Source organism: Chiloscyllium plagiosum, unplaced genomic scaffold, assembly GCF_037043375.1.
Source record: "Chiloscyllium plagiosum isolate Xiang-an unplaced genomic scaffold, Cpla_swu_hap1 HiC_scaffold_25, whole genome shotgun sequence".
NCBI classification, from domain to species: domain Eukaryota; kingdom Metazoa; phylum Chordata; class Chondrichthyes; order Orectolobiformes; family Hemiscylliidae; genus Chiloscyllium; species Chiloscyllium plagiosum.
Window position 1 is genome coordinate 23,525,996 of NW_028270163.1, and position 22,077 is coordinate 23,548,072.

At 40.2% G+C, this 22,077-nt stretch overlaps 1 protein-coding gene across 4 annotated transcripts in view; it reads right to left on the bottom strand.

Annotated features, from left to right (window-relative positions):
• LOC122562058 (myosin-10) overlaps nucleotides 1-22,077 on the bottom strand; it is a 161,022-nt gene that overhangs the window by 131,188 nt on the left and 7,757 nt on the right. For all 4 annotated transcript variants that reach the window (XM_043714526.2, XM_043714525.2, XM_043714524.2 and 1 more), the window contains exons 2-3: nucleotides 17,293-17,665; nucleotides 6,667-6,823 (exon numbers count right to left, since the gene is read on the bottom strand). In XM_043714526.2, coding sequence (XP_043570461.1) covers nucleotides 6,667-6,823; nucleotides 17,293-17,637 — 502 coding nt within the window. In that variant the 5' untranslated portion in view covers nucleotides 17,638-17,665. The remainder of the gene's footprint in view (nucleotides 1-6,666; nucleotides 6,824-17,292; nucleotides 17,666-22,077) is intronic.

Here is a 22,077-nt window from a genome sequence, read left to right on the forward strand (position 1 = left end):
TCAGTGGACCGTTATGGGAAGAAAAAGTTACTGATCAAAATGAAGGTCTGTTTCCAGAATCTTTTTGATTCCCAAGCCAACAGTTTAGGAATTTCATTTCTAAGCAAGTTAAGATGGTTCCAGGTGCAACAGTGGAACACTGAGTTCAGTGTAGCTGATGACTGAAATCACACCTCCTGGTCTCCAATCCAATTCACCGATTTCTCTTGGAGAGTACACATGCAGACCCATTTAGAGTCAGGCATACAGCACGGAAACAGACCCTTCAGTCCAACCCATCCATGCCAACTAGATATCCCAGCCCAATCTAGTCCCATCTGCCAGCACCCAGCCCATATCCCTCCAAACCCTTCCTATTCGTATACCCATCCAAATGCCTTTTAAATGTTGCAATTGTACCAGCCTCCACCACTTCCTCTGGCAGCTCATTCCATACATGTACCACCCTGTGTGTGGAAAAAGTTGCCCCCTAGGTCTCTTTTATATCTTTCCCCTCACCCTAAACCTATGCCCTCTAGTTCTGGACTCCCTGACCCCAGGGAAAAGACTTTGCCTATTCACCCTATCCATGCCCCTCAATTTTATAAACCTCTAAGGTCACCCCTCAGCGTCCAATGCTCCAGGGAAAACAGCCCCAGCCTGTTCAATCTCTTTAGCTCAAATTCAGGCAACATCCTTGTAAATCTTTTCTGAACCCTTTCAAGTTTCACAACATCTTTCCGATAGGAAGGAGACCAGATGTGCACGCCATATTCCAGTGGCCTAACTAATGTCTTGTACAGCCACAACATGACCTCCCAACTCCTGTACTCAATACTCTGACCAATAAAAGAAAGCATACCAAATGTCTTCACTATCCCATCTACCTGCGACTCCACTTTCAAGGAGCTATGAACCTGCACTCCAAGGCCTTTGTTCAGCAACACTCCCTAGGACCTTACCATTAAGTGTATACGTCCTGCTAAGATTTGCTTTCTCTAAATACAGCACCTCAGTTATCTAAATTAAACTCCAACTGCTGCTTCTCAGCCCATTGGCCCATCTGATCAAGATCCCGTTGTAAATCGGAGTATCCCTCTTCGCTATCCACTACACCTCCAATTTGGGTGTCATTTGCAATTTACTAACTGTACCTCTTATGCTCACATCCAAATCATTTATCTAAGTGATAAAAAGTAAAGGACCCAGCACCAATCCATGTGGCACTCCACTGGTCACAGGCCTCCAGTCTGAAAGACAACCCTCCACCACCACCCTGTCTTCTAGCTTTGAGCCAGTTCTATATCCAAATGGCTAGTTCTCCCTGTATTCCACGAGATCTAATCGTGCTAACCAGTCTCCCATGGGGAACCTTGTCAAATGCCATGTCGATCACGTCCACCACTCTGCCCTCAAGCCTCTTGGCAACATTTAAAAAAAAACAAGTTTGAGACATGATTTCCCATGCACAAAGCCATGTTGATTAGACCTAATCAATCCTGGCCTTTCCAAATACATATACATCCTGTACTCTCAGGATTCCCTCCAACAACTTTCCCACCATCGACATGAAGCTCACTGGTCTATAGTTCCCTGGCTTGTCCTGACCATCTTAAACAGTGGCACCACATTAGCTAACCTCCAGTCTTCCAGCACCTCACCTGTGACTATCAATAATACAAAATACCTCAGCAAGATGCCCAGCAATAACTTCCCTAGCTTCCCAGAGTTCTAGGATACACCTGATCAAGTCCTGGGGATTTATCCACTTTTATGCATTTCAAGACATCCAGCATTTCCTCCTCTGTAATATGGACCTTTTTTCAAAACGTTACCATCTATCCCCTTCATTCTGTATCTTCCATGTCCTTTTCCAAAGTACTGATGCAAAATACCCATTTACATCTCCCCCATCTCCTGCAGCTCCACAAAGACTGTCTTGCTGATCTTTGAGGGGCCCTATTCTCACCCTACTGTTTAGTTTCAAGCCCAACTGCCATTGCACTTCGAGACAGGAGCAGCTACAAAAAGACAAGAGTGGGCCTAAAGGAAGGAGTGCTAAAATGGGCAGGGGGGTGGGGGGTTAACTACACCAAAATTTGGCAGCTGAGAAATGTAGATTGGGAGCAGCTGTTTGAGGGGAAATCCACATTCAATGTGGGAGGCTTTTAAAGAGAGGTTGATTAGAGTTCAAGACATATGTTTCTGTGAAAATGAAGGATACAATGGCAAAGTTAGGGAACTGTGGATGACAGGTGAAATTAAGAGACTAGCAAGAGGAAAAAGGAGGTGTACATTGTCTAGGCGACTGAAGACAGATGAAGCTTTGGAAGAATACAGGAACGTAGGACCATCTGGAACAAGGAAGTAAGAGGGCTAAAAAGGGTCATAAAATATCCTTAGCAAGCAGGGTTAAGGAAAACCCCAAAGCCTTTTATTGGTAAGAATCAAGAGGATAACTCGGGAAAAGGTTGGCCTGCAAAGGACAAAATATTCTAATGAGTACATCACATTGATATTGAGGAGGGGGGGGGTGGAAAGAGACATGGTGGATGTGAAGGTTAGGGACAGATGCTCGATTACTGTAGGTCAAGTCAGCATGAGAGAAGTAGTGTTGGGTATTCTAAACGCATTAGGGTGGACAAGTCCCCAGGTGCAATGGGATTTATCCCAGGTTACTGAGGGAAGAGAAAAAAAATAGTGGGGCTTTAACAGATATCTTTGCAGCATCTTTGAACATAGGGGAGGTCCCAGAGGACTGGAAAAATATGGATCAATACAAATGCCAGAATTGAAATTTCAAAATAAGCTTACATTTTCTCTTCAGTGGAGATATCAATTTGCGACACAAAGCTGGTCTAAAAAGATTAACAAGCTTGATGAAAGTGAATAAGAGGGGTTAAGGCAAGTTTGGCACTAGATAGAAAACTCAATTTTAAAAACAAACCAATTTAGTGCACAGCCTAAAAATGCAAAATATAATGTTTAAAAATTATTCCCAACATTCTACTTTCTTTGCTTTTGCCATGTTTAAAGTTCAGTGTTTCCCTGAACTTTTCCCACAGCGACCCCATTTCAAGGATTGAAAATAGCAGTGATCCCTCAGCAAGAACGTGGGGAGGGGAGATAGGGCTAACAATACAAGAGCAGGAACACAATTACTGCACCTTCATCCAAATTCTATGGCAGCCACTACTGGGAATACAAGTTGAACAAGGATGGGTGTTTAAGTGAGATCTCAAGACCCCACTTAACACCCATTCTCGTTCAACTTTTATTCACTGAATTTGATTTTTAGAAGTTAAACTAAATCAGAAAAAGGCACTTTGGTGAAGCATTTCATCTTGCACATGAGATTTCACAAGGAATATTTCTTGAGCAAAGCTATTGTACATATTGCTCGAGGGGAACAGTGCCAGTTAGTTGGCAAGCACATTCCCTTTGGTAGAGATGTGATTATCATTGCCAATGACATTCTGCCTATCATGGCATATTAACTGGCATCATATGCTCTGAAATTATGTAGGCTGACCCAACAAACTGCAAACATGCCCCTTCAGTTGTTTATAACAAGGCACGACTACCCAGCCAATTAGTGCTTGCAATACTCACAGCAACGTCCAACAGTTGGATATTTTCAGAATAATCTTGAACATGCAAGGAATTGCACTGATACTTTAGAATTGCCTGCTGGGCTCTGGTGGCACACTTGTATGTATAGGAAGCTACATTCTGAAACAGTGCCCTGTTCTTTCCATCCACAAAGAATACAGATGGCACTTCTTTCAACTTAAAATAAGGATTTAACGAGTTGAGAAAATTTATAGCTCAGGTTGAGGTTCTGGATGTAGGTTTGCTCGCTGAGCTGGAGGGTTCATTTCCAGACATTTTGTCACCATACTAGGCAACATCTTCAGTGGGCATCCAGGCAAAGCACTGCTGATAACTCCTGCTTTCTATTTATATGTTTGGTTTCTTTGGGTTGATGTCATTTCCTATGGTGACATCATTTGTGATGTCATCATTTCCTGTTCTTTTTCCTTGGGGTTGGCAGATGGGGTCTAATGCGATGTGTTTGTTGATAGAGTTCCAGTTAGAATGCCATGCTTCTAGGAATTCTCGTGCAGGTCTCTGTTTGGCTAGTCTTAGAATGGATGTATTGTCCCAGTTGAAGTGATGTTCTTTCTCATCTCTATGCAAGGATACTAATGAGAGGGTAGTGTCATTTTATGGCTAGTTGGTGTTCATGTATCCTGGTGGCTTGTTTTCTGCTTGTTTGTCACAGTCCTTGCACAGTGTTTTTGTAATTAACACAAGATTTGCTTGTTGTCTGTACAGGGTCTTTAGCTGCTGTTTTATAGTGTATTGGTGGGTTTGTGAGCTATGATGCCAAGGGGTCAGAGTTGTCTGATGTAGGGGAGAGTGGCTAGGGTTTCTGGACATGTTTTGTCTGCTTGTTTGAGTTTGTTGCGGCAGGCAGATGCAAATGTGATATTGTTTAAAGAGGCAAAAAAGATAATTCTGGAAACTACACACCTGTGAGCTTGACAGTGTGAAAAATTGATGGGATCATTGTACACTTTAGTTCCTACTGGACAGACTGCAAACATTGCTCTCAAAAGTAGAGAAGACTCCATCAGGGAGATGAAGCACCAACTCAGAGCGGTTCAGGGAACATCTGAGATGCATGCACCCCCAAAAAAAAGAGGGCATGTAAATCCTGGGCCTCCTGCACCAAACTCAAAGCCTCGTGCCAACTCGAAGGAGAACACCTCACCTTCCAACCACACATCATCAACATCAACTTCACTAGTTTCCAAACCTCCCCACCCCTCATCCCAGATCCAACTAACTCAGCACCACCCTCTTGACCTGATCTACCTGTCCAAATTCCTTCCCATCTATCCAGTCCACCCTACCCTATCACAATTACCTCCTAACTGCATCCACTTATCGCCTGCTCACCAATTCCCCCCTCTCCATTCTATTTATCTCAGCCCCATTCCTCCTCCACATTTCTGATGGCACACAATGATTTGCTAGAATGATATCAGGATTGAGGGGATTTTTTAAAAAAAAAATTCAGAAATGGAGCTTATTCTCCTTGGAGCAGAAAAGATTAGTGGTGACTTTGAGGTGTTCACAATTACAAGCAATTTTGACACAACAAGGGAGGACATTATTTCCACTAGTATGTCAATAACTAGGGGGTTGAAACTTTATTGCTGGAACAGCACAGCAGGTCAGGCAGCATCCAGGGAACAGGAGATTCGACGTTTCGGGCACAGGCCCTTCTTCAGGAATCCTGAAGAAGGGCCTGTGCCCGAAACGTCGAATCTCCTGTTCCCTGGATGCTGCCTGACCTGCTGTGCTGTTCCAGCAATAAAGTTTCAACTTTGATCTCCAGCATCTGCAGACCTCACTTTCTCCTCGAAAATAACTAGGGGGTCACAACTTAAGATTTTCAGCAAGACAGCTAGGAGCAAGGGGAAGAGAAATCTCTTTACTCTGTTGTTAGGATTTGGAACACTGTCTGGAAGAGTGATGGTGGCAGAATCCATCAGCAGTTTCAAAGCAGAGCTGGACATATTCGAAAAAGGTGATCCAGAATTTAGAAGACTGGAGAATGGGTCTAGCTCAACAGCTCTTTTGGGAGCCAGTACAGACATGGGTCAAATAGCTTTACAGTGCAGAAAGAGGCTATGATTAAAGGCTTTGAAGAAAGGGCAGTAAAAAGGTACATGAGACAAGCTGTAACATTCAAGCTGACTTTAATTCCTCCCCAAATCCTCTTGTCGTCTCAAGAAGCCAAATAATTAGTGTGATGTGAACGGCCTTGCCAGCCACACCCAAATTCCATGAATAATAAAATAACCCCTCCATTGTTTAACTAAAAAAAAGGTCTATTAACTAAATTCAGCTTCTTTGCAGCTGTCTTTAACTGCAATTCCAAAATAATTACATGGAATGGAATGGCCTAATGATCTTTCCAGTTCATACAGCTCTTTAAGCGTTGCACTTACACAAAAATTAAAGTAGAAATAAAGTTTCTATGCAAGATATACATTAGCAAGTTTCTTAAACTGATCATTTTGAAAACAAACATCCAACAAGTTTAAAAAAAAAGTTCAATGACCAATACATTTATTCTTGGAGGCATCAGCTAATGGCCTGTTTTGTCACAATTCAAAATGTCTAAGTGAACTACTGGAATACCTGGCAATGCACCACTCCCTTAGTATCACTAGCCCTCAGCATGAGTGGAGCTCTTAAAGTGGGATTTCATCCCACATTCTATGGGCACAAGTAACTTAAGGCCACTTATCCCAAACTTTCTTTTTAAAATAAAAACTGCACAGAATGCTTTTCTCCTCCCCTACTCAGTTTTAAATAAAGCAAAATGTGGCATAATCCAACAAGAAAAAAAAACAAAAACAAACTGGTTTGATTCATAGATCATTTCAGATCCTCTGTGTCCTCCCCCAATTTCAACTTTTGAAAAGTATGCATATACCAGATTAAAACAGGCTTTAAATATCTGAAAGCACAACTAAAAATGCCAAAACCTTTGTTACTAAGTAGCAAAATAAATTCAAGGTTCACAATGAGGGAAAATTCCTCATGCTCAAAAGAGAAATTGAAAATTGCAGTTAATTTTTCTTTCACTTGAACAGTTTAGCACCTTACCTTGCAACATGCTTCTGTAGGCACTTTCAGAGATGGCATAGATGTGGGGTGGCATCTCATGTCGCTTTTTCCCCCTGTACATTTCAATAATTTGTTCAGCATAAATGGGTAGATTCTTGTATGGATTTATGACCACACAGAAGAGTCCAGAATAGGTCTAAAACAAGAGAAACAATAGACACTTAAGAGCTTGGAGAAATGGCATTTTTAATAGTAGAACACTGACTTGAGGTCCAACAGACAGGATCCCAAACAATTCTTAAACTAAAGCTTGCCTTTAAAAGTTTATTTAAAAAGGTTCTTTAAAATTAAAATGTCATTTCCTCCCCCACCTCTTCCCAGTCAAAGCTATGGCTGAAGACAAAAAAGGGAGTAACCTTGGAAACTTCAAAATCAGCATTATTCAAAAGTTTTGATATACTGCACTAAATACTCCTTAAGTTTGAGAAGCTAGAAACATGTCTATGCTGATTAATGTTGCCAAACCAGGTAGTAATACCAGAATTTAACTGCAGGCACTTCCTTCTCAGTTGACCATCTGGCAAAAGCTTAAATTTGGGAATTGGGAAACCGGGATGGAATATGGGCTTGATCTATTTGCATCACACTTCCTTGCATCAACTTAAACCTGTCTAGTATAGTCTCCTCTGCCATTCCAAGAGTCAACCATGTTAGAGAATTATTTACTACTTTCTCCAAATTGTGATCCTTCAAAAAAAGAAAATTTAGTAAATGACATGGAAGCTTTTTTAAAAAAAAAAGCAGGTCTAGCAGCACATCTGATCCAAATATTTCCCAAATACCTTAAGTTCTTCTCTGCCATGGAGAAGCATCAGGCTAAACAACCTGCAAACTTCATCGCCAAAGTCAACTTGTGCAAAGCCACTACTGGAGCATTTAAAATATAGTGTAAACATCTTCCTCATTTCAATGAAGAGAACACTTTTGATTTTTAATTCAAATGGACCTTTTTATATTTGCATGTCATTATGGAGGAGATATGGAATACACACAGGCAAAGAGGAACTTTCATAATGTCATTACACAGCATTCACTCCACTGTCTCCACAGCATTCAATATTTGGTCACATGCTGCCTTTCTCTTGAACAGTTGAAAGAAAAGTGTAAAATTCTTCTAGAACTTGGTGGGAAAAGTCAATGTGCCTCAACCATGCTTAAATGAATTTACATTTAAACTCTTCAAGCAGTACACTATCTGCAGCTTAAGCTGCAGGGTGAGGTGACCAGTCATTTAGAAGCATGAGAATATTGGCAGTCAGACAGGAAAATAAACACCAAAATACTGCTGCTATGTAGGAGTTCCTTGCAAAAAAATTATGCTACATGCTCAATTGTCATAATGCAGCCAGATCCTGGCTTGCAGCCAATCTGGATCTTCAGATTAAACACTTGTCTCCAGAGACTTAAATTCAGTTCTATTGAGATTAATTATCCAAATTAAGCTAAACAATGATAATGCTGTTTATAAAAGGAATTACATAACTACTTTACAATCAAATCCATTAACAGTACAAAAGCAGGTTAACGTAAGCAGTATAGCATAAACATTCAACTTTTTCATTATACTTCACAGTGTAGGTAATCCAACTCCTGACCAGACTAATTCAGCCCTCTAAAATACTGATTTTTCTTCATAGTTGACCCAAAAGAAGATCATAGCTGGATGAAAATCATTTCAGTAATGGCTCACCCACCATTGTTGGCATAGGCCTAGTTTGGGAAAATGGGATAAGTGTAGACAGTAGTATACCTTTGGCGATACAGACTTGGAATCCATAGAATCCCTATGGTGTGGAAACAGGTCCTTCGGCCCAACAAGTCCACACCGACCTACAGTACCCCACCAAACCCATTCCCCTACCCTATTATCTGATATTTACCCCTAACTAATGCATCTAACCTACACATCCCTGAACTCTACGGGCAATTTATCATGTCTAATTCACCTAACCTGCACATCTTTAGACTGTGGGAGGAAACCTGAGCACCTGGAGGAAACCCACGCAGACACTGGGAGAATGTCTGTGGGGTTTGCACACAGTCACCAGAGCCTGGAATCGAATTCAGGTTTCTGGTGCTGTGAGACAGCAGTGCTATCACTGAGCCACCATGCCACCCTACTTGATGGGCCTCTATCTATGAGATGGTCATGCAGAACATAGCAAGTTTGAATTCTAAACTTCAAGTCACAAATTTTAAAATTATATTTCTCTTTTTACTGGTCACCATTCATCCAGTATTAAATCTCAGTTTGGAAAACCAAGTCCCTTGTATCAGGTATAAACTGATTTCTCACCCCAAGACCGGTGAACCAGTATCCAAACAAGCATAGCAGCATCAAATCGGATTTATAGTTTAGAATCAAATAAAAAAAAGGAGGCATCTGTAGTAATTCACTACCATGGTGGGAGTTCAATCCTTTCAAACACAGGCCAGAAAAAAGTTGATTACTCTAGAGACTAAAAATCTTAAAGTTATCTGGAAGCTAAAAATGCAGAGACTTTGGCTTCTAAACATAAACAGAAATGCTGCTGCCAAAAAATAAACTCAATTACTGTCTTGTAACCTGTGCTAAGAGATAGGAGGAGTGCAATGGAGGAAGTGTGTTATAGTTTAATTTTCCAAAAAATTGTTTCAGTAGATAGTGTTCAATTTGATTTTGGTTAAAGAGCTCAGGCAGAGTCACAATCCCAATCTTTTTTTAAAAAGAGGATACAATAACTGTCGATGATCAGCTCAAGTTGCACTTTTATTGGTAGGAACTAATTTAGCCCATTAATTCAGTTAAAATGGAAAGTTAGTCAGCCCCCTTTTCCAGAGAAGCTGGCTTTCTTGAACTAGATAGGCAGTGTTAATTCATCCATCATACAAGCAGCACCACAACAGGGTAAAGCCTGAAAAGTTCTTTTTTGTCATTGAAAATCATTTTCAATCAAAAAAACAGCACAGCTTGCTTTGTACCCATCTTACATAGACTACACAAACACTGGCACGCACTCTATAGTGTAGAATTTGTTTTTAAAAAATGCTTACTTCTAACTACTAGACCCCTGTTTTTTTTTAAGATTAGAGGGTCAAAGGGCCTGTTTTCACACAACAAGTCCACACCGACCGGCCAAAGCGCAACCACCCAGACCCATTCCCCTACATTTACCCCTTCACTTAACACTACGGGCAATTTACCATGGCCAATTCATCTAATCCGCACATTTTTGGACCGTGGGAGGAAACTGAAGCACCCGGAGGAAACTGACAGACATGGGGAGAATGGCCAAACTCCACACAGTCAGTCGCCTGAGGCAGGAATTGAACCCAGGTCTCTGGCGCTGAGGCGCAACAGTACTAACTACTGCCACCCATTCACAGGACAGACCTCACTGGCTAGGCTAGCATATATTGTCCATTCTTAACATCTCAAATGATGAGTTACAGGCTAAATTTGTTCTACTGACATGTAAGAAATTGAATGTCGCAGGTGGTGTCATCTTGCATGCAGGATATGACCATCTAATCAGTCTGTAAATGTTGCAGTTTAATCTAATCACTTTAGATTGTTTTTGGGTGGCATGTGACTATGGGAGAGTGGTAGAGTGTTGTCTTGCACACATGACTGACCAACGTAAAACCCTGTATAAGGAGAGAACGGTTCTCTTGTTCAGAGAGCCTCACTTGACATGCTCCACAAGCGAAGTGTTAAGTGATCCTCCAAAAGCTTGCACTTGCTGAAATAAATAGTGGCTGTTCACAGAAGTTGGCGTATTACAGTTGCACCAAGCGTGTAAGAATCTCATGAAGGGAACCTAATAGTTTGAGGTAGTGCAGTCTTGGGGGGGGGGGGGGTGGAAAGAGAAAATAAACAAAAGCCTGATGACAGTGAAGGAACAGCGATAGTTCCCAGCCAGCCAGGATGACTGTGTGGCAAGGAGTGCAAGTTACCAGCAGTGCTGTCAAAAGGAGCCTGGCTGTGTACGTTGTAGATGGTAAGCACCACAATGCTGAAGACAATAAAATGTTGAAGATGGCAGACAGAATGCCAAAAAAGCAGACTGCATTGTGCTTGATGAGTATTGGTGAGGCTGAGTGTATACATCACAATCCTGACTTGTGCCTTGTTAGCAAAGACATTGGGGGAAGTTAGAGTTATTTACTAGAGAATTCCTAGACTCTGGCCTGTTTGTGGCCAATGTTAAAAATGCTGGAAGTCATGGCACACAATTGACATCCAGAGGCCTGCATAGCTCTAAAAAGGTGGGGGAATAAAGCTGCTCGCAACCACAATATTTGTGGCATTCCAGTTTAGTTTCTAAACAATGGTAACTCAATACCAATAATGGGATTCAATGATAGTTTCACAAAACTTCAAATAAAAGGGGAGGTGTTCAGATTGTAATCTTGGAGATAGCCATTATCTGGCACTTGTGGCACAAAATGTTACTTGTCACTTATTAACCCAAGCGTGAAAGTCAAGCCTTGCTGCATTTGGAGCGACTGCTTTAGTAACAGAGGTGCACAAGTGGTGCTGAACATTGTAAGGCTAGAAGTGAAGATGTTTGTTCAATGCAGAGATCATTGTACACAGTACTGGACACTACTTGAAAGATGATAACACTGGAAGCAGTTCTGAGGTTTACTAGACTAACACCTGTAATGAACAGATCTTGAGGAACAGCTCGACAGACTGGGCAGTATCCTCTGGAATTTAAAGGTGATGTAATTGAAACATACAAGATCCTTAAACAGAATGCCTGGGTTCAAGTCCCACATGAACAAGAGGTAAGAGGTAACGTCTTTGAACAGGTCTGTTAGAAACTAATCTACATCTTGAGTAAAAAGAGTATCCTGGAGATGAGATTATTGATCTTCAATAACCATCACCATCTTCCTTTAAAGTAGGGACAACTTCATTCAGCAGAAGAATTCCTCTAACCACTCCAGACCCCAGTTATGCTAGGGCACCTTGATGCCACATTCAACCAAATGTTGCCTCAAGGTCAAGGGTAGTTACTCACTTCAACTCATTTACCCACCATTTGAACTAAGCTTGCAATGAGGTCAGAAGCCAAGAGATCCAGGAGTGAAGCAGAGTGTTGCTTGATTAATTAGATAATTCTACAAATTTTGGCACAAATTGCCAAGAGAGAGTTAAGGATTCTGCAGGACCAATGCTGGTGCCAGTTGGCAAACCCAAATGCCTTTTAGCTTTTTTCTAACAATGCTACAACCAAGTAGCTTGCTCAGCCATTTCAGATGGCATTTAAAAAGTCAACCCCACTGATGTGGATTTGGAGTCATGAAGGATGGTAGTGAAACTAGGTTAGTGACTTAGTTGGAAAAAAAGTGAGGACTGCAGATGCTGGAGATCAGAGTCGAGTGTGGTGCTGGAAAAGCACAGATGGTCAGGCAGCATCCCAGGAGCAGGAGAGTCAATGTTTTGGACATAAGCCCTTTATCAGGAATGAGGGTAGGGCCAGAGGACTGAGAGGAATCTCATGCCCCAGCCCACAAGCTTCATTCCTGATGAAGGGCTAGGCCCAAAACATTGACTCTCCTGCTCCTGGGATGCTGCCTGACCTCCTGTGCTTTTCCAACACCACACTCTTGACTAATGAGTTAGATGGGGTTAGTTTAAAAAAAAATTGACCAGTTCATGGACACCGCATTGCTGAAGATAGCTTTTTATTTCAAAGCTTTAGCTGAATTCAAATACCATCATTTAGTATGGAGGATTTTATCTTTGTATGGAGAGCATTAACCTGAGCCTCTAGATTTTGTTCAGTGATATTACCATACCTTATCCCTTGAAGATCCAGTGGTGATTTGCTGTACTCCCATTAATGTTATTTGGGAGAAAGCTCAAGAATTTTCACCCAAAGTAAATGAACAAAGACAGTTAGAAGCTAGGGGATAAGAGAGTGATGGGAACTTGCAGGTAGGCTTGCTCATTCACCTGCTACCCTCATTCCAGGGAGCAAGTTTTCAGAAGCTTGGCAAGTTGCTACAGAGCACTTTGTAGATGGATCAGCCTCCAACATTGGTGCACCAATAGGGGAGGGAGTGAATTTTTTAAAAATAAGTTAGTGGATGGGGCAGTCAGGTTACTGGCCTATGGGAGTGAACCACCCATAGCCTATATATAAACAAAACCAAAAAAACTGCCGATGCTGGAAAGCTGAACTGAAACAAAAAGCATTGGAGAAACTTGGCATGTCTGGCAGCATCTGTAGAGAGAAAAAAAAAGTCATATCAAACTTGACACCAACTTAACTACTACTCTTTCCACAGATGCTGCCAGACTCCAGTTTCTCCAGCAATTTTACACCCACAGCCTGACTGAAAATGACAAGACCACTATTAGACTTTTGATACTACTCAAAAATGCTAACTGTTGAAAGTGCAGAAAGCTACTTCAAGTCAGGTTTCATCCTAATCTACACTGCAAGTCAACTGCACCGAATTTTAAAGTTGTCAACTTCCAACTGGTGCATTATGTAAAGTGACCAAAAGTAGTCTTCCCTACACCTAAACAAGTTTTTAAAACAAAATTTCAAAATATTTTTTGTTCTGCAAGGCAGCAAATCTGCAACAAATAACTATTCCTGAACCATTTCCACAGACAAGGCTGTTCAGAATTGAGAGAAAACTAACTAGCTCGGAGGACATCTCCAATTGGCATTCTGATCAAGTATCACATTTATCTAAAACTTTGATTCGAGTATTATTTAAAGCTTTGCATAAAAAGCCTCAACTCAACAGGTCCTCACTATGCAACCATATGTCTCTTCCCATATAATTTCACCATGGCCTTTTATTCCTTTCTTACCAAGGAGATTCATTTATTCATTGAAGAAAACAATATCACTGACCTCAAATCTGTGGTAGCAAGACCCACATTCTCTGCATTTTCACAAGTAAGCCTTGGATTTAAATCAGCAACTCAATTACCTGAACAAAAGCAATCTGCATTACTTAAAGACACCCATTTGTCAGTCTATGTGCTTCAAACCTTATTAAAACTATCAATTTAAAATGAAATAGTGACATTAGCTCCCTTAACCAAACTGATCTTTTCAAAGGGTAATTTGTATTTATTCTGTAAGTTTACTACATTTATTCTTGGTTGTAATGCATTCCAGCTAACAAAAGTGAAATATAGTACCATTATTAATTCATCAGTAGAAGCCAGAGAGATCAGGTACAATTACTGAACTGCACACCAGTTTCCACTGGAGTCCGATTCAACAAACAAGCTCAGAGTCTCAGGCTCAAATAGCCCGAAACTTGGCACCTTGCATCACAGTCAGCAAATCAAGCTGCAGTTCCATACCATTAGGACAAAACAAGATAGATCCACTTACAGCAAGCTCTGTTTAATCATTACCAGGCAGTTGCTAAAAAAATTCACAAGATACCGTGGAAACTGGTTATTTATTTTAAAGAAAATTACCACTAAAAAAAAGTGTTCCTGAACCTAAGCTTCCACTGCAGTTCATACACTCAAAACAAGGACCAAGGCCAAGGCCATTATTATGTTTTGAACAAGGACACTGATCACCTTACAACTCTAGTTTGCCACATAGAAATACAGGGACACACCAGATCATTACTGCTGATCTCAGAAGCTTCCTCCAGTACAGGATTGTGAAATGTCTGGCTTCATATTTGGTGCCTACTGATGGCAAGAATACAATTTGGCATCATCACCTCTCTCCAAAAATCAAACAGCTCGCATGTAAATGTGGTCTAAGTAAACATTTATAATTCAGGCAAGGGTCAAGATTGTCTGTTTATGCAATAGAGAATTGCACAAGGAGAATTCTGAACTTGATGAGCCAAGTTCATCATTCATTTTCCCTGCATAATCTACCCATAAACTGATCACTGAAGTAACTTTTCAGTGGTACAGAATTGATCCACTTATAAATAAAAGCAGTTCACTCATTTAGTCTAACAATTATTCCTCATTCATTTCAGGGCTGATTTTAAGCCAAAAAACTATGGACTCCCCATGGCATAACTGGGTTTAAAAAAAAGGTAAAAACAATGACTGCAGATGCTGGAAACCAGAGTTTAGATTAGAATGGTGCTGGAAGAGCACAGCAGTTCAGGCAGCATCCAAGGAGCAGCAAAATAGACGTTTCGGGCAAAAGCCCTTCATCAGGAATACAAGTCAATTACTCCTAAATTGAGAACCTTACACAGCATGAAGGAAAACAGAAACAAGGATATTGTGATAAAGAGGTTCATGTGCATTAATCAGTTGTAGTCCTTACATTAAGTGACAACTGGTGTTGAATGATTAAGCAAGTGTTTTCAACTAATTCAGCTGTTGTGTGCCACCAGTTTAAATATGGCAAGAGGCCAACCTTACTATGCAACAATCCTTCATTCAGTGGTGACCCAGGAATTTTATTTCACGGCTGAGCAACAAAATGTCCTGCAACTCCCAAGTGCCAAAGACAGTAAGCCAAGTCACTAATTTGCTGTTATTGGTATATGATATGCTTCAGAAAGCAATATAAAAGCATAAGCGGGGAGAGGTAAAAGGCAGTCAGGATTTACTTAATTGTCTTTGATCCATTACCATTAATCTGTCCAACAGAAAACATAACTGAACAGCAACAGGAGAGAGAAATTTGAAGAAATTTAAACCTTAAATAATACTTCAAAACAAAAAAGCTAAGCAGTTATTCTAACTTAACCAAGAGCAATATCTATAACCATAACTTTCAAGCCAACTTGCTGTTAAGTTTTCAAAAGTCAGTCACAGCTTCAGAGGAAGAACAAACAGAAGTAACAAACCAAATCAGAATGTTGTTTCTAACATGGATTTTGTAAAACAACCCACTTTAGAATCAGCAAAGTTAGACGATAACCATCACTGCTAAAGATATTCCTAAGCACTTGAAGAACAGAGCATCGTTAAAATAAATCAAAATTCACAAAAATCAACTTGCTTTTGGCAGAGCAGAAAAGCAAGCCATTTCTGAAGCCTAAATATTAAAGTACCAATGACATTTAGAACTGTCAGTTCTCTAAATGGAGATATGAAACAATATTAGCCTGAAGTATACACTCAAATGCACCAATTTCAAAAAAAAGGCACAAAACAGAATTTAGCAATGTAAATTGCACACAGTTCAATCAGGTTTCTGTGATCGATGTAGTAGCGTGACAGAGAAACAGGCTCCACTCTCATGCTCCAGGAGTGAGACTACCACCTTTCAGGGCTTCCACAAATTGCTCTTATTTGCAGATCCAAGATTGAAACTTGATATTTTGGGCATGGGACATGAAAATAAGTTAAACATTTTAAAGAAGTTACTAAAGTGTGACAGATCCTTAATTTAAGGATAAAGTACTGCTTTTAGAAGAAAGGACATTAAGAGTTTTTCCCAGTAATTTTTTTAAAAATGGATATTCACAGGTGATAGATTGACAATTATTAAAAACTTTCCTTCCTTTTGGCAAAGCGGTTTTAGCTGTTTTAAAGATTAAACTAAGCTACTACAAATTAAGGAATTTGTTGGTAACATTTTGAAATGTTTACTGCTAGCAGATTTCATGTTTGAAATATGACATGAGCCAGGGAATCGAAAATAAATCCAAAACAGAGCAAGTGACCAAACAAGCCAAAAAAAAAATGGAACTATACTCTATATAGTTTTAGAAACGTGGTTGGTACCCTCAATTCATCACGTAGCTAATGTCCTTTGGGCTTTATGCTCAAAAGAGCAATACTACTAAATATAACGAACAGTTTGTAACTTCAGATAGTATGTGATATCATCAAGTCAAATTTTCTCCATGCTAAGCCCAGTAAAATATCAATATTAGAGACCAGCATAATTTTCCTTCTTCCATCTTAGCCCTTTTTTGCTCCAATGAAAAAATGAAAACATTGTATCACTTGTCAGAGTGTATGGGCAGTTCATCCAATGGTAACTGGGTCAAGATCAGAGTTCAGGTGAAACTCTACCCTAATGGACAATCTTTATGCCATCACTTGGGTAAGGCCAAAACCCCAGAACACAAGTGGCATGCTATTCCATAAAAGGTGAAGCATCTAATATTGGAGCAATGTTTTAGAGCTAGTAATTCAGAGATAAATCTCATTTATTGGTAACGATCAAATGCACAACAGAGGACAAGCATACAAGTGATGCAAGTGATGCAGTAACAAAATTCACAGTTTAAAATAAAAACAAGTGATTATAGAACTTGCAGCTTTAAGATTAAATAGAGTTAAAGCTGGGAATGAAAAATTCAGCTCATCTAGTAGTAGTCAGCATGTAAGGCAAAATGATGCCCCCAGTAACTAAGTATATTCATATATTCTAATCAATGAAGACCCTTAATTTTCATGAGCACATTCAAACTTGATGCATCAATTACCAAGCGTGCAGGCATAATGTGTCTTAAATATACATCTCCTCTCAATAGGAGAGACAGTATTCTAAATTATTGCGCTTTGAAAAGGGAAAGTGATCTTAAATGTCTCAACAATATAAACATCATCCTACTATAATTTCCCTCGAAGAAGGATCACTGATGCTAGTCTAAAATAATTTTTTCACTAGGCTGAACACATGAAGATTGTAAACTTACATAGATCAATCCAGAGTAGTATCGATCCTTCAAATTGTGCAAGACTGAAGCTTCATTCAAGCATGTTAACTCAGCCATGTCTTCCACCTTAGAGAACTTTGGTGGATTCATCTTCTGAATATCATCCTTGTTGACGAGAGCCTTCTTGCCATTCTCCATCAGTTCCACCACGACCTCATCACCTCGCTCCTCTCTGATGCTAGCTGCCTCAAACCCATGGCGATCTGATGGCACCCAAACCAGCTTCTTCGCTGTCCAGTCAGCTTGAGTTGCAGGGTTGTAAACCAGCGCCCTATCCACAAACAGATACCTCTCTGGATCTTCTTGGGTACTCCGCTGAGCCATCAGAATTTCAGAAAGTGGCCAACTTTACCTGCAGTAAACAGATGGCACAAATTAAACCGTCATGAATTCTGCAGACTTTTTTTAAAAAAAAGATAAATAGCCCAGAAGCCTGGGGAGAGGGAACATAAAATTAAGACAATCACAACTGCTTTGTACATGAAGCAGAACTTAAGGACATTGCAAATTATTAAAACTGTATTCAGATTTCCATTAACAAGTCTCACACTAACAGGTCCAGGCAGCAGGCCGTGGAGGGGGTAGTTAGGGCCGACTGCCTGCCCCTCTTCCGCGGTTATGTTAGAGCCTGGGTGTCCTTGGAGAAGGAGCACGCGGTGTCCACCAACACCCTGGAGTTGTTCAGGGAGAGGTGGGTGCTGCAGGGAGTGGAGTGCATCATTTCTCCCTCCAATTCTATTTTGATTTAGTCCCTACCCTCCCCTTCACTGTTTTGATCACACAGCACTGTCCCTTGATGTGAAGGGCAGTGCTTGTCACTGGCCACCCGGGTGTTTTCCTATCTTCCTGGTGGTGGAAATTGAATAAAGATTCGTGCACTTTGTCTTTCACTGTGTCTCACACCTGCGCACACACACCATGGGTTCTGGGGATAAAATAAGCACTACTGCACTTAGGTGGTAGTGTGGGGAAAGAAAAAAGAAATGGAGGCAAGCCTGAAGGGCAGTAAAAAATAAAAAACAAGTCTCACACTCACAGCACAAATATAGTGCATGGACGCACAGCTGGAAAGAAAGAGTTATCCAAACTGGAAAAACGAAAAAACGTCAAGATCTTGAGGCAAATAACGTCACCATTTAACCCGGGTGGTGGGAGTCGGAGTCGGAGTGGAATAACTACTGTAATCCAACAGAAGGGGTGGAACTATTAGAGATAAAGTGATATGTGCTGAATTCAAAAGGATTTGAAATGTGAAGTTCGGTACAAATGTTGCTAAACTGTTAAGTCTGCACTTCTGCATCAAGATAGTACAGTACAGGCCCTTCATCCCTTGATGTTGTGCCAGCCTTTTATCCTACAAAAGGAAACTTCACTGTACTATTATCTATGTGCCTATCCAAGAGTTGCTTAAGTTATCCCAAATGTCTGACTCTAAACATGGAATGCACTCTGTAGTAGAGAAGAACCTACTTTCATTACTATGCCTCATCTTGCACACCTGTCAAGTCACCCCTCATCTTTCTTTAAAATGAAGGAGAAAAGCCCTAGCTTCCTCAGCCTTTCACAAGACCTGCTGCCAGGACTGGAGGACATCCTGGTAAATCTGTTCTGCACCCTCTAAAGCTTCCACAGCTTTCTTGAGGCAACCAGAACTGAACACAAATCTCCAAGTGTGGTCTAACAAAGGGCTCTATAAAGCTGTAGCCTAGCCAAGGCTCTTAAACTCACTCAATCGCCCTGCTAGATGAAAGACAACACACCATATGCCTTCTTAACAACACTTCATTCACTCAGTTGCCACCCAAGCTAAGGACATGGACCCCAAGATTCCTCTGTTCATCAACACTGCCAAGAATCCTGCGTATTGCATTAAAAAAAATCTTCCAAAGTGAATCACTTCATAATTTTCCAGATTAAACTCCATCTGCCATTTCTCAGCCCAGTTCTGCACTCTGTCAATGTTCCATTGCAACTAGAACAGCCCTCCATAATATCCACAATTCGACCAGGATTAGAAGAAAAAAAAAGTGACAGTGCTGAGTTCAAGTATCATCATGACTGGTCAAAGATTCAAATCCAAAGAATGCAGCCCTGAACTAAAATATTGCAGCTACAGTTGAATGATTGTATTTTTGATAAAGAACCTTCTTCCAGCATGAACCATCATATTCAGAACAAGAGAAGCCAGTAATGGGTCATCACTGGCAAATACTTAAATGATTAATACCTTTCAAAAAAAAGCCATAGGACAGTACTTTTAATGTTAGAGGATTGTGGATGAATTCAGATAACTTTGTACTAATTCAACAAATTGATACTCAATACAAATTGGGAGTACTGCGTAACTTCAGATTAGTGACAGCATTAGCTGCTTTGCTATCACAGTCTGCAAAAAAAAAGAAACACCAAACAAACATTTTGCTGCTGAAATCTATTTAGAAAATGCATAGATATTTGATCTGTTAGATGATACCAGCAATATTTTGCACATATGGGAACTATAAGAAATCAAACCAGAGACAAATCTGCATTGCATGATGTTTTTAAACTCAAATTCCAATATAAAGTGGCACTTTATTTCACAAAGCATCACCCATTACTAGCCACTCAATCTGATGGAAATGGCAGTGGAGATAAGTACCACCATTAAGCAAGTGGCCAACTGTGGTGTCAGCAGACTGCTCTTAAGCAATCTTAGCTATGAATTTCCCACCATATTACCTGTACAACTGCTGTTGAAGCAAAGACAGTCATTTGAAATAGATTTATTGAAACAAGTACCTCAGATGCATGACTGCTTCATTTCAATAACTGATTAAAAGCCAACAAAAAAAAACGAACATTAGTCCAAAACCCGAATACATGGGTATGGAGAATTTGAATCTTAGACAAGACATTTAGATTAATGCTTGCTGACTTTTCACAATTCAAGTCTATTTGAAAACCATTACCTTTCATGACACTTTCAATTGCTGCAATCAAAACTTAAATGATTTTCATTACCTTCACCACCTTAACACCAAATGCATTCAGAAAGTTATGACATTGCCCACCTGTCAGGATGCCACATTAATTTTACATCAATTGATCCATTAGAGGATAAACCATAAAGCCAAGTTGCATTCTTAAAATCAGAGTGACAGATTCTCTAAAGAGAATCTCAAAACTAAAACATTACTTCCTGGCATCAGTATACACTCAAGACAAAACCATTAAGCCAAAATATTCTCAGCCATTTATTCCAAGCTGAAAAACCCGGCCTTCCAAATAGAGTGACCATCTAAGATACGTGTAATTTCAACCTGGGGAGGCAGTGCCACTGGACTAGTAAGCCAGAAACCCCGACTAAAAATGTTCTGGACTCCAAAGATGTGCACGTTAGGTAGATTGGCTAAATTACCTAGAGAGAGTGTCCAGGCTAGGTGAACGACCCGTGGGAAATTCAGGGTCACAGGGACATGGTTGGGGGTGAGCACTTGGGTCAGATGCTCTTTAGGAAGGTTGGTGTGGACTCAATGGGCTGAATGACCCAATTCCACACTGCAGGGCTATGATTCATGGATTCAAAAAACCCAACCATAATGGATTATGAAATTTGAATTCAAAATTAAAATCTGGAATTAAACACATTCCAATTGCAACCATGAAACCCTTATTGATGGTCAGGAAAAACTAATACGGTTCACTGTTTCCTTACAAAAGAAAACGGTCATGCTTGACCCATAGCAAGGTGGTCGACTCTTTACCCTCTAGCAATTAGGGATGAACAGCCAACGCTGGCCTATTCAGTAACACCTACATCCTGTGAAATTAAAGGTCAAGATGTCTTAATGTCCTTTAGGATTCAACATCTGATGCTTACCTCCCATCTAAATTGGTTCAGAGACCATTTAAGGACAATCAAGGATGGGCAAGTGTATCTTCACTAGTAACACCCACATCACAAGAGAATAAAACAAAAACTGAGTCACAGATTTTGATGACAGGACTATTGGGTTCCACAAACCATTGATGCAGACAAGGTGCATTGGGTGTTTTGTGCACTAAGTTATTAATATGTAAACCAACTCATTGTGCTAAGTCTGATCCAGCATCTTATTTCATATTGTGATAAATAGCAAGTCATAATAACTCGTGGCCAAGTTGAGCTGACTTTCTCCTGCCAAGGAGGAGGAAACCAAGGTTAAAAACTTCATTACTCCATAAATCAACCTTTATTTTATTCACTTTGCTACAGACTAACAATAGTTCAAATTACCACCATAAGGCAGACTGAAAAACAATTCTTGATGACATGCCTCTGATCAGTTATCTGTAGTTTCAGCATCACATCTTAACACTTCTAATAAAAAGGAGAGAATGTTTTTCAATTACCATATTAACAGAACAATCCACCTCAACTTAGAATTTATTCAATATTAATTTTGTTTTACAAATTGCAAGTCATTCCTGGTATACTTCAAAAAGGGTCTACAGAATCTACAAATTCCTTGCACATATGACATTTTGAAGAATGAGTCAGTCTTGAGGGTTTAGACAACTCAAATACAAATCAATAGAATACTCATCTGTTGTTTCAGTGTCATTTTAAAAAACAACAATCCTGTCTCAAGATATTCAATTATACATCAGCTTCCCACCTCCCTCTTTCTACCCCCCCCCCGCCCCTAACATTTATCTGTGCTCCCTTAGCCAATTATTGCTAAGACATGGATGCTACTGATTGTTTAAAAAACCCTAATTTCATAATTCCTGCCTAAGTCT